The sequence below is a fragment of the Pinus tabuliformis genome, chromosome 9, assembly GCF_031772625.1.
Source record: "Pinus tabuliformis cultivar Carrire ecotype Pingquan chromosome 9, CPIR1, whole genome shotgun sequence".
Classification (NCBI taxonomy): Eukaryota; Viridiplantae; Streptophyta; class Pinopsida; order Pinales; family Pinaceae; genus Pinus; species Pinus tabuliformis.
Genome location: NC_142307.1, coordinates 836,750,463 through 836,768,874, shown reverse-complemented (window position 1 = coordinate 836,768,874; position 18,412 = coordinate 836,750,463). Strand labels below are relative to the sequence as shown.

General features: G+C 40.2%; 1 protein-coding gene across 1 annotated transcript in view; it reads right to left on the bottom strand.

Moving 5' to 3' along the window:
• LOC149151391 (mitochondrial uncoupling protein 1-like) overlaps positions 1 to 18,135 on the bottom strand; it is a 147,266-nt gene extending 129,131 nt beyond the window's left edge. The window contains exons 1-2 of the mRNA XM_089438932.1: positions 17,820 to 18,135; positions 16,096 to 16,305 (exon numbers count right to left, since the gene is read on the bottom strand). Coding sequence (XP_089295058.1) covers positions 16,096 to 16,305; positions 17,820 to 17,906 — 297 coding nt within the window. The 5' untranslated portion in view covers positions 17,907 to 18,135. The remainder of the gene's footprint in view (positions 1 to 16,095; positions 16,306 to 17,819) is intronic.
• Positions 18,136 to 18,412: the final 277 nt, after the last annotated feature.

Here is an 18,412-nt window from a genome sequence, read left to right as displayed (position 1 = left end):
CAAGAAAAAGCTTAACATGCCAAACCAATGATTTTGCTTGAGTGAAGGGTGCATTTTTATTGGGGTCATGATAGAGGAGTTCAACAATCAATATGACCAACATCGAGGTACATAGAGGTCTTGGTTCCCTTAATTAAATGCCTGTTCCATACCCTCATACATGAGAATCCAATAAAACATTGCAATCTTGTCAATTCTAAAATCCTGAAAACTGTTAAGTCTGCTAAATTTTGAATGGGATCTAATATTCTACTCTCCATATGAAATCCAATGAGGTTGGAGTTGATTTCTGAAAACCAGTGCCTAGGTAAATAGAACAGAACTAGATTTACATTATTGGAATTCTTTAACCAAATGAAGTAGCAGAATAACTTAGAAAAGCAAGAAAAAAAATACAAATCTTGTGCATGCACATTTTTCTACTCTTCAACATCAGTGCATCATTCAAATAACTTTCAAACTTACAAGAGTTCCCATAATGGGAAAATGGCTCTGAGATGATGGTGTGTGTAAGGCAATGTGGAAAAAGTCAACCTCAGGAATCAATCGGCAATGGCCCGGAAATTGAAAAAGTTATTAAAGTCGGGAGGTTTTTGAAAAAATCCGCAAAAACTCAGCAAAATTTAAAAAGTACAAAATATTCATTTTTTTTAAATTTGTTAGCATCTAAAGCATCCACAACATGAAAAGAAAGCTAATATATAAGATGTATAAGAAGTCTTAGTGCTACATCACATATCAACAGTGAATCAAGTCTTGAATCATGAATCTTGACTCTATCTCAAGGGTCAAAATATCAACAAAAAATATAATAAATGTATATCATCATCATGAGTCATCTACATGTCATAAACTAATCAGTCACTAAGTTTCTCCACCCATTTTACAGGAATAGGGAATGGCCTTTCCTTTTCTTCTAGAGGAAGAAGGCCTTGCCCCTAGGGCTACAAATGGACTCTGTTGTCCTCTAGAAGCAAAAATAGGTGGTTGCCTATGTCCTCCACTGCTGCCTATCCTAGATGGTGTCACCTCCTCCTCCTCCTCCTCATGTTCCTGCTCCTCCTCTTCCTCCTCTACCTCTCTCCCCCTTACCGTTGCTACCTCCTCTAGCTCCAGTGCCTCCAAATCCACCTCACAAAACTAGTAAATCTCCTCCTCTTGTGCAGTGACAAACACCTCCTCTCTCCACAGGCACAAATCACAAAGGCTAGAGTGCAAAATGAGCAGAAAAATTGGCCTTTTCCTAACTTATACGTGGCTTGATACCTCACTCACGATTTTTTGGAAAAACTCTCGATTTTATCCCAAGTTTTACGATTAGATCCCAAGTTTTTCATTTTTGAAAACATCATGAAAAACTTAGCGGATAACATTGGCAAGTTGAAAAAATCGTAACTTCCCGATGTTATTGCGATTTTATCAGGACTTTTTCCACAATGGTGTAAGGTATGTGCACTTGGCAAGCAGGCCAAGGTAGCACATCCTAGCAATCAGACCAGGTACAAGGGTGTGTTGGATTTGGTGCATCTCAACATCTGTGTTCCTATGTTAGTGGAGTCTATCTCGGGCACAACTATTTGTGACTTTCATATATGACTATTCCAGGAGGAAATGGATTTTCTTCTTGAAGGCCCAAGATGAGGTCTTCAGTTGGTTTCAAGTGTTTAGAGCTCTTGTGGAGAACCCAACTAGGAAGAAGATCAAGATCCTGAGGTCAAACAATGGGGGCAAGTATACCTGCAACAAGTATAAGGATTTCTACAAGGAAGCAGGAATCAAGAAAGAGCTAACAATGCCCTACAATCCGTAGTTGAATGTAGTGGCAAAGAGGAAGAACAAGAGTATAGTCAGCGCAACCAAGGTCATGACCCATGATCAGGATCTACCTATGTTCTTATGTGCGGAAGCATGTAATAAGGTTGTATACTTACTAAATAGGAGCCTTCATAGGACACTGAAGGACATGACTCATAAGGAGGCTTTTACAAGAGTAAAATTGAAGGTGAGTCATCTGCGCATCCTCGATAGTCTTGTACAGGTCTTCAATCAGTTTCAACTTTGAAGAGTTCAAAACTCTTGTGGAGAATAAAACTAGAAAGAAAATCAAGGCCCTGAGGTCAAAAAATGGGGGCAAGTATACCTCCAACAAGTTTAAGGATTTTTGCAAGGAAGCAAGAATCAAGAAATAGCTAACAATGCCCTACAATCTGCAGCAGAATGGAGTGGTAGAGAGGAAGAACAGGAGTATAATCTGAGCAACCAAGGCCATGATCCATGATCAGGATTTGCCTATGTTCTTGTGGGCGGATGCTTGTAGTACGGTATTATACTTACAAAACAAATGTCTTCACAGGGCAGTGGAGGATGTGATGCCTAAGGAGGCTTTTACATGAGTAAAACCAAAGATGAGTCATATGCACATCTTCGATAGTCTAGTGCATGATCACATTCCTTCAATGAATAGGACTAAACTGAAGCCCTCATCAGAGAGGGGCACTTTTGTTAGATACAATGAGACTTCAAAGGCCTAGAGGGTTTACATTCCAAGATAGAGGAAGATAGTGGTCAAGAGGGATGTCAGATTTGAGGAGGGTAGGACCTTTAGGACATGGGACAGATCCAACAATTGCAAAGGATTGAGAGCGAGAGGCGTTGAAGGTTGAGCGGGGACCAATAGCACCAGAAGCAGGGGCATGACCTTCAAATCAAGAGACAAGCTAGATGTTCCTTTGAGCTCTACCAAGAAGACGCTGAGATGGGTCGAGCAAACCCTAAGGGATGCAAAGGAGCATGTAGACGCTCCTAACAAGACTTTTCGACAGAGTAGACCACTTGTCAATTTTTCTAGTTATTTGGCCTTGATGAGCAGCATCAGTGAGTCTAAACCAATGTTTTACAACTCGGACTCGGACTCGGCCGAGGATCGACTCCGACTCCGACTCCGACTCGGTAATGACTCGGCCGGCTCGATTTCAATGACTCGGTCGTTGTAAAAAATACATTAAATATTTATTTTTTTTATAAAAAAAACATAATTTTAAATATTGATGGGGATGGACAATTATTCTGGTGCTGGGCAAGCAGGAAGGGGATGAGTCATTAGGAAATTAATATAATTGTATATATGAATTGTCGATGAAGTTAAGAGGAAGAGGATTGATACTTTTAGTCTTCATTAATATCTTGATAGTGTAATCAGGCCTTGGTCTCCAATAAATGGGTGTGAACTATAAAGATAAACTTCAGTTCTTTATCAGTGTCTCCCTGAACCTTGGAATTCTAATCCAAATTGCATCAATATCATTTGTTGCAGAGTGCATGGAAAGATGCATCAAGGCAGTATTTGAGTGCAGCATGTAATTGAAATGGTTCCTTCGATATTTACCAAAATTTATTGAACGATAAAAGAATTCCAATCTCTTGAGGTGACATATAGATAAAAGTTTCAAACATACTTTTCCTAGTGCTCACTATTGAAATATGAGTCAAATAGGCAAGAAATACACTTCACTGTCATCATGCTAAGCCAAGCAGTGAACAGAGTCACAGGCATTGATAGTATCCACTCATTTCTTAAAGGGAGGCAATTAGAAAACGAGTAATCAAATCACCTTAAGGAATAATGAGGATCTGAATTTCAATATGTAATTGTAGTGGTTCTTATTGCCCTCAATATAATATTGGTGGTAATACAAACATTTTATGTATAGACTTTAAGCTTCTTTCAAATCTGAGGTGTAAATTATCAAGATCTTATGTCTCAACTCTCATAATCCTGAAATATTGTCTCAAAAAGAACTTGTAGTTCTTTAACTTTACCAAAAATCACAAAAAAATGAATAAATTTCATGTTTTACGCTGCCCAGCTGTAGTTTCATTGACTCGGCCGAGTCAATACATGACCCGGCCGGGTTGACCGAGTCAACTATGACCGCCGAGTCATGGATGACCGAGTCATAGTTGACTCGGTCAACCGAGTCGGGTTGCTGGCCGGGTCAAAGATTTTGGTAATGGCTCGGTTCGAAACGGCCGTTTCGGAGTTGACTCGGTCGGGTTGTAAAACAATGGTCTAAACCATCTACCTTTGAGGAGGAAGCAAACCAACAAGTTTGAAGGGATGTCATGGTGGAAGAGTATAGTTCTATCATGACAAATGATGTGTGGGAAACTATACCGAGGCATGAAAGTAAGTCAATGGTCACTTCTCCATGGATCAACAACCTCATCTTGGTCTTCTCAAACCTGATCTTGAAATAAAAACTCAGAGAAAGAACAATCTGAAAAAACAAGTGAATGACTATCTTCATACCTCTCATCCAAAAGACAAGGTTTTGGATGCTCATGGAAAACTTTAAATGCAGCAACCACTTCAAGTATATTTGATTCCTCATGTGCTTCAACAGGAAGAATATCAATTTGACTGTCACAAGAATCAAGGAAAACAACTTCTTGTTCACTATTTCCTTGCAAAAGTAGATGATCATTGTCATAAGATGGTTCACTACTTAAGTTTTCTGTACATGCAATTTCAGAATTCTGACTTGGACCAATTTCTTCTTGACTGTTAGGATGCAGATTTGTTTCATCTTCAAGCAAAGGAGTTGATGTGTGCTGTGAATGATCCTTTGTATCAAAGCAGCTAATCTCTATTATTTTCTGTTGGGAAGAATATTCATAAAGGGCCTCTATGATCTCATAATCTAGACATTCTTCATCACCAAAAGTCTCTTCAAGGTATTGAATGAAATTTTCACAGGATTCACAACAATCTTCGAACAACAAGAATGAATGATGAGATTTTCCATAAAACTCAAAGAATGTTGTGTGGAATTCTTTAAGAGAGAATAAGCTACATGGCTTCAATCCTTCATACCATGATCTTGTTTTTCCTTCTAGGGTAGCCATAAACATTTTCATCAAACAATCCTCATGAAACCTAATCCCGAGCTTATGTATATGCCAATGAAATTTTATTAGATGCAGAATAGCCTCATCCTCATTTCCATCTATGAATTTGGGCAGATTAGTTTGCCAATCTATGCAAGGAATACGATTCGGAAAACCAGGAATGTGAGCACGATTCATAGGAGCATACCTTTGAGCAGTTGAATCCATTTTGAAAATAGTTAAGTCACCAAGAAGTTCTTCAAACTACCAGTTTTTGAATAGTGGAGTCGCCATGAGAATTCTAAACCTTTGGATTCTTCGACACTAAAGTCGCCAGGCGAAAGATGCACAGCGTGTCTTGTGTCTAATCACTGTTCACCATCAGTAATCAGATCTGATCCTTGTCGTTCTTTCCCAGGGAAGATATGATCTTACGTTCCCCGACGATGGCGCCAAAATGTTATTCTCCACAATGTTCCAAGCTGAGAGGAATTGACAGAGGTAACCGAAAACCAAGCTTTCAGTTTGGTAGCTAGCCCTACCAAACTAGAGAGGACTCTCTCTATGAGATCACAGCCAAAGAATTTGACTGGAATATGAAAGGATTTTAGGCTAGATATGCTAGGCTCAGCTAAGCTTTGAAAATTTAGGGTTTTGATGCTGAACAAGGGATGAAAACCAGGTAACTAGGTCAAAGGATCAAAAGGGTGACAGCAGCAAAGATATAAAGGAGCAAGGTAGCAATAGCTTTATGATGGCTTAGGGTTTGTCAATGTAGTGTAGTGTTCAAAGGAAATAAGAGGTCTTAATGAGCATATATATCATGAATTCATTAAGCAAGAAAGAGAATAACATATAATGATAATGCCATCAAAATAGAGCTTTATGAAAAGAATTTTGCTTATAAACTTAGGAAAAACCACTGAAGAAAATGATCAATGGAAAGAAGAGATGAATATCTTTCATATGAACCTATAACAGAGAAAAAACAAGATCACAAACTCACTGCACATGAATTCCTAGATAATAGCTGCAACTGTTCTTTAGATTTCCTGAAAATGCTAAAGCACAAGTTACAAGAGTTCTCTCCTCAAATGTCCAACCCAACTCTCTAACTGAGAAAATGATACATATAGACCAAAATAAACAATTTCCCCACCCTTGGGGGTCGAATCCATGAATGGTGGAACAATTTCCAAGAATATCTCAACCAACAAGTGAGAGTGAAAAGGTTGAATACAAACTCTTCTTTTAGACTTTGATTTGAGTTTTTCCTCATTAATGAGGCCTAAGTTAACATAAAAACAACTTATTAAACTAATTTATCCATAATTACATCATCAAGACATCGAAATAATAAAATTAGATCATTAAGTCAAAATCTGCAGAAGAAATGTTGAGGAAAAGTTGTCACAGAGATATGCGCAGTGCCATCAGACATATGCGTAGTGCCTGGCTTGCAGGAGGATTTTGGAGGCCTTCCCATGCTCCAAATTCAAAACTTTGATAGCTCATTGGAAAGCTATGGATCTCTAGTTGTCATTTGACTCTTCAAGAAAGTGTTGAAATTTGGTACCAGAGGACAGGTGGTTCCCTTAGGCTTTGATCTTTGGCCTAGGGAAAAGTGTCCAAAAGAATTTAATTTTTCTCCTAAAGTAACTTTATAATTTTATAAAGTTAAATCTAATTTAAAAGTGACTTTAAATGATAAAGTTACTAAGTCTAATTTTAAAGTAACTTTTATAAAGTAAATGAAAAATTAGAAAGGAAAAGTGACTTTGGAAATAAATGACTAAGTGGGTCTTTATTAAAGTGGGGTGAATTAAAAAATAAAAAGTGAGATTTAAATGAGCATTTAATCTCAACCATTGATCTAAATCTATTTCAGCCATTGGATTTAGAGATCACCCAAAAGTCACTTGGATCACCCAAAAGTCACTTGGAGTTATATTAAAGGAGGAAAAGGTCATTCATTCTTTCATGAGCAGATTGGGAGAAGGAGAGCAAGAGAGATTTCTGAGCAGGGAGGAGAAGGAGACAGCAGCTTGGCACACATTCCAAGGCAGCAGTTGAGCAGATTTGTACAACTAATTCAGCACATAGTGAAAGGCAGATTTTTGCACAAAAATCGAGCAGTTTGCTGATTATTCTGCACACAAAACGGAAGCCGTACAGCATTTATTGCTGTCTTGTTTGCTGTAATTTCCAGATTGTTGTGAGGCACGGGAAAGGAGATAAGTTGTAAATTTGTTTGCTGATTTTTTGCTGAATAATTCTCACTGTAAAAAGGCAATTTTCAGAAATAAAGAAGAGCTCTCAAACTGGTTTTCCCCAAGAGTTGTAGGGGGTTTTTCCAGGGTCAAGTTGACCAAAAATATCAGTGTTTTAATGTGTTTTAATGGCTGTTTTTTATTGTTGATTTTTAATTCTGCAATTTCCAACATTCTGAAAAATTTCCAGAATTTGTGTTTTCAGCAATATTTATTTTTTTCAGTCTGTTAAATGTATGGTTATGGGAATGGGCATTTAACTACATGGGAGAAATAAGGAGAAACTGAAAACCGGGGTGGGAAAACAGAGATTTTTACATGGTATCAGAGCTTGAGTGCTGAATGGCAGTTTGGGACAGCAAAAGGAAAAAATTACAGTTGCTGATTTTTCACTCAGAAAATTCCAGCAAGCTGATTTTTCATAAACAGCAGTTTTATCTTTACCACAGCAGTGTTATCTTTCAGTTTTAGGACAGCAGGATGTCATTGGGATTGAGGGTGGAGGATAGGTTGGATGGGCATACAAATTACAGCGTTTGGAATGAGAGAATGCAGAGTATCTTTGAGGAGGCAGAAGTCTGGGATATCATGGTGCATACCGCACAGAACCCTGTTGTTGTGCCCACTGATGTTACTCAGTTGGCTGAGTATAAAAAGAAGAACAATAAAGGTAAGAGGCTGATTCTAGACGGAATCAAAGACCATTGCATTCCTCATGTGAGAGGAAAGAGCAATGCCCATGAGATGTGGACAGCATTGTCCAATCTCTACCAGAGTACCAATGAGAACCGGAAGATGGTCCTGAAGGAGAAGCTGAAGAACATTAAGATGGGTAATGATAGTGCAGCTGGATATCTCACAAAGATTACCAATGTGAGAGATGAGTTGGCAGCGATTGGAGAGGCCATTCCACCCACTGAGTTGGTGCGGATTGCAGTGAATGGCCTCCCCCGTTCATGGTTGAACATTGTTGATGGGGTTTGTGCACGTGAGACCCTTCCCACATGGGAGAGGTTTTGGGATGATTGCATTCAGACAGAGATCAGGAAAGGTCAGCTTGGGGCAGCCAAGCCAGTTGAGCAGGATGAGGATGTAGCACTGGTGGCAGGAGGCAAAAAAGGCAAAGGGAAGAAGCAGGCTTCCACAAGCAGTGGTGGGGGCAAAGGCAAAGGTAAAGATAAACAGGGGAACACACAGAAGGACTATTCCAAGGTGAAGTGTTGGAATTGTCAAAAGATGGGACACTATGCAGTTGTGTGTCCGGAGAAGAAGAAGAAGAAGGGGAAGAACCAGGACGTGGCAGCTTCAGCAGAGATTGAGGACTTTGCTGGTCGTTTTGACCGAGAGTTTGCGTTCACTACATGTGAGTCCTCTAGTGCAGGATCACCTGCCACACAGGTTCAGAGGGAGCATGCTTTTCCCTCGATTAGCGGAGCATCTACAGGTATCTGGTATGTGGACAGTGGGGCTTCACGTCACATGACAGGAGTCCGTGAGTACTTCTCAGAGCTTTCAGAGAGTGGTACTGATATTGAGGTAGTACTCGGTGATGACAGAGTTGTTAGAGCAGTCGGGGTGGGGACAGTGACATTTCAGAGGGAGTCCAAACCTCCCTTGAAGGTGTCAGAGGTTCTTTATGTGCCAGGGATGAGGAAGAACCTCATATCCGTCTCAGCTTTGGAGGACAGAGGATATGAGGTACTGTTCAGGGGAGGACAGGTGTTGATGTATCCCAGGGGCGCTCCAGCTGATTCAGCTAGAGTGATAGGTGTACGCCATGCAAAGGTGTACAAGTTTGCATTTCAGCCCCTTTTGGCATTGAGCAGTAGTACCGACAGCAGAGCTAGCAGTTCTGAGCTGTGTGAGATTTGGCACCGCAGGATGGGGCATATGTATCATGGAGCCTTGAGGACATTGCGGGAGATCACTACAGGTGTGCCAGATTTCAGTACTGATCACTTTGATACTTGCAGAGGTTGTGCGATGGGCAAATTTGCCAAATCCCCTTTTCCCAGCAGTGACAGCAGAGCGACGGGGATACTTGATTTGATTCATTCCGATGTGAGCGGTCGGATGTCTCATGTTTCCTTGAGTGGATATGAGTACTATGTGTTATTCATTGATGATCACTCCAGGAGGACCTGGATTTATTTTTTGAAGACCAAGAGTGAGGTCTTCAAGCGGTTTCAGGAGTTCAGAGCTCTTGTGGAGACTCAGACAGGTCGAAAGATCAAGTCCTTGAGGTCAGACAATGGAGGAGAGTACACCCTTGGAGAGTTTGTTGACTATTGTGCGGAGGCAGGCATTAGGAGGGAGTTCACTGTTCCTTACAACCCCCAGCAGAACGGGGTTGCAGAGAGGAAGAACAGATCCATCATAGGGGCTGCCAAAGCCATGTTACATGATCAGGGGTTGCCATTGTTCTTGTGGGCAGAGGCTTGCAACACAGCTGTTTACTTGCAGAACAGGAGTCCGCATCGTGCCTTGGGGCACATGACTCCGGAGGAGGCTTTCTCTGGGAAGAAGCCTGATATTGGTCATCTTCATATCTTTGGATGCATAACATACTCCTATATACCCAAGGAGAAGAGGACCAAACTAGAGCCCACCGCAGAGAAGGGTATCTTTGTGGGCTACAGTGAGACCTCAAAGGCCTTTCGGATTTACATTCCTGCACAGAGGAGAGTTGTTGTCAGACGGGATGTGAAGTTCGAGGAGGACAGGGCCTTTAGGAGGTCACGGGAGTTAGAGTATCTGGATCAGACAGACCCTCAGCAGCAGTTGAGTCAGTCGCAGGGATCCAGTGGGCAGGGATCAGAAGGATCAGGAGGTACATCTATGAGGATGTCAGGTCCGTCAGTGAGCAGTGGCTCATCGAGCCAGAGGGGTGGTGCTCCGGACAGCATGCAGAGCAGTTCACAGAGCAGTTCACTAGGGAGTCCACTGATGGACAGTTCACACGGTACCTCAGCTTCTACAGGTTCAGGTGCAGGCAGGAGGACAGCAGACAGACAGTCAGGAGTTCAGGCTACTGATGATGATGAGGAGGAGGAGTTTCATTCTCCGGTGGGAGAAGTGCGCTCAGGGAAGAGGAAGCCCAAGTGGCTTCAGGACACCTTGAGAGATGCCACATCTGTTGCTGAGCCGAAGAGGCCGGTCAGAGAGAGTAGACCACCTGAGAGGTTTTGTAGCTATATGGCGATGGTTACCAGCATCCTTGACTCTGAGCCTTCTAGCTATGAGGAGGCAGCTAGCCAGCAGGTCTGGAGAGAGGCCATGCAGGAGGAGTATTCTTCTATCATGAAGAATGATGTTTGGGAGGTGGTGCCGAGGCCTGAGGGCAAATCCGTGGTTACTTCCAGATGGCTTTACAAGGTAAAGCATGCTGCAGATGGCAGCATTGAGAAATTCAAAGCGAGGTTTGTGGCTAGAGGGTTCTCCCAGGTAGAGGGAGTTGATTATGAGGAGACCTTCGCTCCCGTGGCTCGATATACTTCGATCCGCTCCATTATATCGATAGCAGCAGAGATGGGTTGGAAGATCCACCAGATGGATGTGAAGACCGCATTTCTCAATGGCTTCATACATGAGGAGGTGTACATTGAGCAGCCACAGGGCTTTGAGGTGCATGGGAAGGAGTCCCATGTGTGCAGATTGAAGAAGGCCCTTTATGGCCTGAAGCAAGCTCCCAGAGCTTGGTACTCCAGGATAGATGCATACTTGCAGGGGATGGGTTTCACAAAGAGTGAGGCAGATCCGAACCTTTACTTTATTGTGATTGGTGAGGAGCCTCTCATTCTGGTGTTGTATGTGGATGACTTGATCATTACAGGTGCAGAGAGACTCATAGAGCACTGCAAGAGAGATCTTGCGGCGGAGTTTGAGATGAAGGACATCGGCTTGATGCATTACTTTTTGGGCTTGGAGGTGTGGCACGAGGAGGGGCATTTCTTCCTGGGGCAGGGGAAGTATATTGTGGACATCCTTAGCAGATTCCACATGGAGGATTGTAGACCCATGTCGACACCGATGATCACCAACTGGAAGAAGCTTCATGCTTCGGATTCCGAGTTGGTGGATCCCACATTGTACAGGCAGCTGATTGGTTCCTTGATGTATTTGGTCAACACTAGACCAGACATCTGTTTTGCAGTCAACACGATGAGTCAGTTTATGTGTGAGCCTAGGAAGGTTCACTGGGTGGCTGCAAAACACATTTTGCGGTACTTGCAGGGGACAGTGGATTATGGTCTGGACTACAGGCAGGGAGATGGAGTGAGATTGGCAGGATACACTGATTCTGATTGGGCAGGTTGTGCTTCTGATAGGAAGAGCACTTCAGGGTGTTGTTTTGGGTTGGGTTCAGCAGTAGTGTCATGGTTCAGCCGGAAGCAGCAGTCAGTAGCACTGAGTTCAGCAGAAGCAGAGTATATGGCAGCCAGTCTAGCTAGTTGTGAGGCCATCTGGCTTCGCAAGATGTTGTTTGGCTTATTTGGTCAGCCGTTGAGACCTTCAGTGATTTACTGTGATAATCAGAGTTGCATTAAACTCACGGAGAATCCAGTATTTCATGACAGGTCAAAGCATATCGGGATCAGATATCATTTCATCAGAGACTATGTTCAGAAGGGAGTTGTGAAACTTGAGTATATTTCCACTGATGAGCAGGTTGCAGATATTCTTACCAAAGCCTTACCACGGGGCAAGCATGTCTACTTCAGAGACAAGATGGGTGTGGTGAGGAACACCTTCCTCGGTAAGAGGGAGTGTTGAAATTTGGTACCGGAGGACAGGTGGTTCCCTTAGGCTTTGATCTTTGGCCTAGGGAAAAGTGTCCAAAAGAATTTAATTTTTCTCCTAAAGTAACTTTATAATTTTATAAAGTTAAATCTAATTTAAAAGTGACTTTAAGTGATAAAGTTACTAAGTCTAATTTTAAAGTAACTTTTATAAAGTAAATGAAAAATTAGAAAGGAAAAGTGACTTTGGAAATAAATGACTAAGTGGGTCTTTATTAAAGTGGGGTGAATTAAAAAATAGAAAGTGAGATTTAAATGAGCATTTAATCTCAACCATTGATCTAAATCTATTTCAGCCATTGGATTTAGAGATCATCCAAAAGTCACTTGGATCACCCAAAAGTCACTTGGAGTTATATTAAAGGAGGAAAAGGTCATTCATTCTTTCATGAGCAGATTGGGAGAAGGAGAGCAAGAGAGATTTCTGAGCAAGGAGGAGAAGGAGACAGCAGCTTGGCACACATTCCAAGGCAGCAGTTGAGCAGATTTGTACAGCTGATTCAGCACATAGTGAAAGGCAGATTTTTGCACAAAAATCGAGGAGCAATTTGCTGATTTTTCTGCACACAAAACGAAAGCCGTACAGCATTTATTGCTGTCCTGTTTGCTGTAATTTCCAGATTGCTGTGAGGCACGGGAAAGGAGATAAGTTGTAAATTTGCTTGTTGATTTTTTGCTGAATAATTCTCACTGTAAAAAGGCAATTTTCAGAAATAAAGAAGAGCTCTCAAACTGGTTTTCCCCAAGAGTTGTAGGGGGTTTTTCCAGGGTCAAGTTGACCAAAAATATCAGTGTTTTAATGTGTTTTAATGGCTGTTTTTTATTGCTGATTTTTAATTCTGCAATTTCCAGCATTCTGAAAAATTTCCAGAATTTGTGTTTTCAGCAATATTTATTTTTTCAGTCTGTTAAATGTATGGTTATGGGAATGGGCATTTAACTACATGGGAGAAATAAGGAGAAACTGAAAACCGGGGTGGGAAAACAGAGATTTTTACAGAAAGTGATTTGGACACTCCAACAGGGAGAAAAATTGATTTTCCCAGGACTACTCCGATATGCGCAGCGCTTGCTTCAAAACAATGGCAGAAAGTGACTTTTTGACCCCTTTTTGACATTTTCTCTCAATCTGTCTACTGACAAGTTTGCAAAAGTGGATAGCTGAGATGCATAGGCCATTATCTATCCAATGGTGGTGATTTTTTGGCAAAAGGATCCCTGAGGAAAAAGCGCAACACCTAGGCGTTGTGCATATAATTGTTTCTAAGTTTCAAAATAGGCTAAAAGTCAACAAAAAAAATATGAGTTTTCTGCAAAAATAGAACACAAAGATGAAGTGATATCTCTCTAACCATAACGATTTTTGGAAAAATGAGAGAGGTTTTTGTTCTTTGGTATGTTAGGAATAAAAACCTCCTCTAGTTTTCAAAAATAGTTTCTCATTTGTTCAGAATCAAAGTTTAAATTTGGTCACTTAAAATTGGAAAAACGCAACGCCATCAAGGATATGCGCAGCGCCTAGCTTTGAGAGGATTTTCAAGGGCCTTCCCTTACTCCAAATTCAACGCTTGATAGCTCATTGGAAAGTTGCGGATGTCTCGTTATCATTTTACTCATCAATAAAGTCATTTGGACACTCCATGACAGAGAAAAATGCATTTTCCCAAGACTACTCCCAAAAGTGGAGCAACTCTCCTGTAGCAATTATATTTTGGAAATTTCTCCCAGATCATAACACTTGTGTATAAACTGAAGGAGGTTTGTGTTCCTTGGTCTATGATTGACAAAAACCTCTTTCACTTTTGTGAAATTCATCTTCATTGGAAGCAAAACTATCCCTATGTGCAACAAATGATTTGTCTCTTGGAATGATTTCTTGAGAAATGGTGAAGACATTATCTCTTGTGTTGAAGTTGGCTCATATCTACTGATCTGACCTCCTTTGTGCCTCTTTTGTTCATATGATTCAGACTCCATGGCAAAACCTAGCTCTATGGGAGAGAAATTAGGGTTTTAGTTGTAGGGAAAAACAGGTGATTTAGGACAATCTTGTAGATGGAGGGGAATGAAGGGGTTAAGGGCTGTCTAAATTCTTGGGGAAATTTTGGGCGGTAGGGATAGATGTTAGGGAGTGTAGGGAGGTGGAATTTCTTGAAAAGAGTGAGGAAAAGGTGTGAAAAAGTCCAAAACACAGTCTTAGCCTAGAAATTTGCAAAAACGCGGCATTGAGCTAGGGTTTAGGGGAAATGAAGGGAATGGGTATGGGAAATGGTTGGGAGGGGTATATAAGGTATGTGTGGGGGTTATGGAACATAAAAACTAGGATTTTTCTCACTACAATGAAGCAAAAGAATTTGGAGACCAAAAGCACAGCAAAACCCTAGGAGAGGGATTTTCACTGAGTTCTTCAAAATGAAGGATGCATAAGAGGTGCCAGATGTTTACTTACTTGCCAAGGAGATGCTTAAACCTGTGAACATTGAAATGAAACCCTTTTGATGCTTTAAATGGTCCTTTGTAGCTTGAAAGTTGATTTTTGCTTTGGTAGTGGCATGACATCATCATATGTCCTTTTGATAAATAATGAAACGAGGTAGGGTACTGCAACATTGTTTTATTTGAAATAAAACATTACCTTTACCTTTATTTTGTTTTCCCTAAGCTGCTAACTCCCTTTACTCACTTGTTTTGTTTTAACATATGGTATCATGAAGAAACATGGAGTGAAAACCTAGACCATGACCTAAAATGAGGATTTTAACCATTTCATGACCCAGAACACTTAAATGAAGATATGATACCTCGAAGAAGACAATGACCATGATGAGTGATGACAACCATGAGTAAGTGAAAGGAGAAGTAGTGACCTAGACACAACATCCAGTGACCAAATTTTATTTTGAAACCTAATGAAATGATAAAATTTGACCTCGAAGCCCTAACAAACCTTGTAAGAGCATATTTGATCACTGGTGACTAACATGACTGGCAGGCACTAACAGCATTAATGAGTGTTTTGGCAAAAATCCAAAACAATTTTCAGTTTTGCACTTTGTTATTCCCTACGATGGCTACATGCACAAAATATTTATTTTGGTATAAAGGTGATGTGCATACTGTTTTATTAATGGCTAAAAGGAAACTTTTTATGTCAATAAAAACTGGAAGAGAACCTTGCCCTGGCTCATGCTTTTGGCAACTTAGAAAAGGGATGAAAATGCCTCTCTACTAAGGCAGCATGGAACTAATCAACCAAAGAAGACTGTCTAGGCTTGGAACCAAATCTGAGTTTGCTAGTTGCATTCGGGGAAGATAAATTGTTTCACCTAAAAAAGCCTGATTCAGGAAAATGAAAAATGGGAGAAGTAGAAATTATTTAACTCAAAAAAAAATACTAGCAATCAAATAACTTCTAAGTTCTCAGGGTCTATAAACAAAGAAACAAACCAGAAAAGTATTGCATACTTATAATGGAGTATTTTATTTATGCTAAGTAGGTACTTGAAATCAAAAAGTGATGTAAGTTCTATATTATAATGTTATGAAACATATTTTCCCTAAATAATATTTGCAGGTATTCTAACGATTTAGTTTCTTTTCCATTGAGTTAAGGGCACTACAGGTATCCATAACAAGTATCACAAGATTGCCACATATCCTGCTTTATGTCAAACTGTTATTGCATAGGCCACTGTTTGCTTCATATGCTTTTGTGCAGTTTTACAGAGACTTGAACTAAAAAGCAGCACAAATCAATCAGAGCTGCACAGTCATACCAGATAAGGCACATGAGGCAGAATCGAAACAAAAGCAGTTATAATGCCTGTATTTTAGAAATGTAGGTTTATGTACCTACTGTTAAACATCAGTGACAATTCTTCTAAATTTTCATCTTGTTTTTTTCTAAAAGGTTTTACTATTCTTACATTTGTGAGGCTTTCATATGACAAACTTGAAACTGTACAAAATCCTTCTTCTGACCGAGGTATTAAATCTACGGTAGTATTTGACATTAGTGTATATATTTTGTGTGCAAATAATACCTCCATATGTCAGATCCAGACATCCTAACAGTGAAACAAACACCACATCCATGTACACTATATACAAAATTCTAGAAAGAGGAGAAGTTTACTCACCGGCTCATAAAGTCCGATACGAAGTCCTCCAAACAGACATTGTCGATGTAGACCAGGGATTATGCCCTTCCAAAGAGATGCAACCCCTTCTTCTCTGGCAATGGTAGACATGGTACCAAACATACCTTTGTACTTTGGTGCTTCGCCAGCTGTTTGCTTTCCTTGCAATTGGAGCCTCACCTTAGCTGTATCTATTGGGATGGTGCATATCTACACCATGAACAACAAAAAATGAAAAAAAAACCATAGTCACGCCTTTCAATATAATGGACCTCAAATACGAATAGAATTAGTAGACCAACCGAATATAAGATATAACAAAAAGGTGAATTATAGAATTTTTAAGATTTGAAAATTTTAAAAAAATATCACCATCAATTTAAAATCCTTCCAAAGAAAGTTTAGCGTTCCCAAAACCATATGGCATAAATGTAGAGATTAAATAAATAAAAACTAGTTTTAACCCCAGTCTGGAGTCCGGTCTGCCCAATATAACCGTTGACTAACGACAAAGACTAGCTTATCAACTGAAGACCGGCATCCAAGTGCTTGAGCATAATATGCAATTGGCATTGGGGGTTTAGATTGCGTGTCTGCAAACGATAATCCTATATGAACAAACTCCTGAAAACCAGCATCTACATTCTTGAGAACAATATGCAATTGCCATTGAGATTTTGAATCTAGATTGTCCGTAAACAATAACCCAATATACACAAACTCCTGATCAAAGGCATACACCAACCCAAGGCCACCAAACCGAAGATGTGGATATTGTGCCATGCACTTCATACACGTTTTACAGATCATCTTGACTGTTAAACCAAATACAAAGATAATTGTAAGAAAAACGACTAACTTCATTAAAAATGCATAAATGTCGATAGCATTGGCTTGCACGGTTGGTGAAAGCAGGGCTGCTATCGCTCCCACAATGTTTAAGTTCTCGAATGACATATGAGTCCATTCATGTTTATATTATGTAGACTCTTATTTTGGTAGTATAATTTTTAAGTGATTTTAACAAATTAAATGCCATAAATTGCAGCTCTTTGATCAAAAAAATCTAAAAACCCTACTATATTGTAAGCTAACTACGGTGATCATAAAATCCCCCAAATTGGAAAAAGGCGAACTTACCACATTAGGGTCATTTGAAACTAGATCCCAAAAACCATAAATAGAAAACATAAAATGATGCCCCTGAGATTGAGGAGAGCATTGACGCGATGAAGCACAAAGGATTGGGATCATTTAAAACAGATCTTAACACCCACAGATATATATGCCAGTAAGGGCAAAAACATGATAATTATTATCTGTAGATCAACACACGGGTGGCAAAAATAAAATAAAATTTGAAAAAAACGGATGAATCACAAAGGATGCCCCTGAGATTGAGTAGAGCATTGACACGATGAATCACAAAGGATTGAGATCGTTTAAAACAGATCTTAACACCCACAGATATATATATGCCAGTATGGGCAAAAACATGATAATTATTATCTGTAGATCAACACACGGGTGGCAAAAATAAAATAAAGATTGAAAAAACGGCATCCGAAATAAATTATTGTTGATGCCAAACACTGAAGATTGAAGATTCAAAAAAAGGGTTATCCGAAAATAATTTTTTTATCGATGCAAGACATTGAAGGGCAGACATTTCTGGGTCTGCAAATGAAAAGAAGAATGTTAATAGCATGAGAGAAAAGAAGTACCTCGGCCCAGCAAGTACTGAAAGCGCTGCTGGCAAAAGTTCCCGCTATAGAGATCTGGGTCTTGGGCGTAGGTTTTGATGTGGCCATGGAGGCTCCGATTTGGTTGGTCACTCCGTCTCGAATTTTATTTGTGGTTTGCCGGGGGAGGAAGAGAGAGCTATCTTTCACCGGTTTATATAGTCATGAATTGCGATCTGCTTCGATGCTTCAATTATACAGCAGGTGAATATTCTTTGATATAATTGGTGCAGTTTGATGCTTACAATTTTCCAAATCCCAGCTCAATGGTCCGGCCCCTCGGTTGTTATTTATTATTAGTCGCTCTCTAAAAGTCAAGTTCGTAACCGTTGCGATGGCCAATAAGCAGTCCGTTTATGGCTGAGAGTGATGAATTTCACGATTCCCAATATGACAACTGTAAAAGACAAACCCGAAGAATCCATTTTATTAATTTTTAATATATATAATAAATTAATAAATAAAGGTACTTAACTTTTGCTTTTTAGAACAATATGACCCAGAGGACGTAAGGAAACAGGTTAACGGCCCAAGACCCAGAGGCATCTGGCAGGAGTGAGAGCCTGCTCCCGATT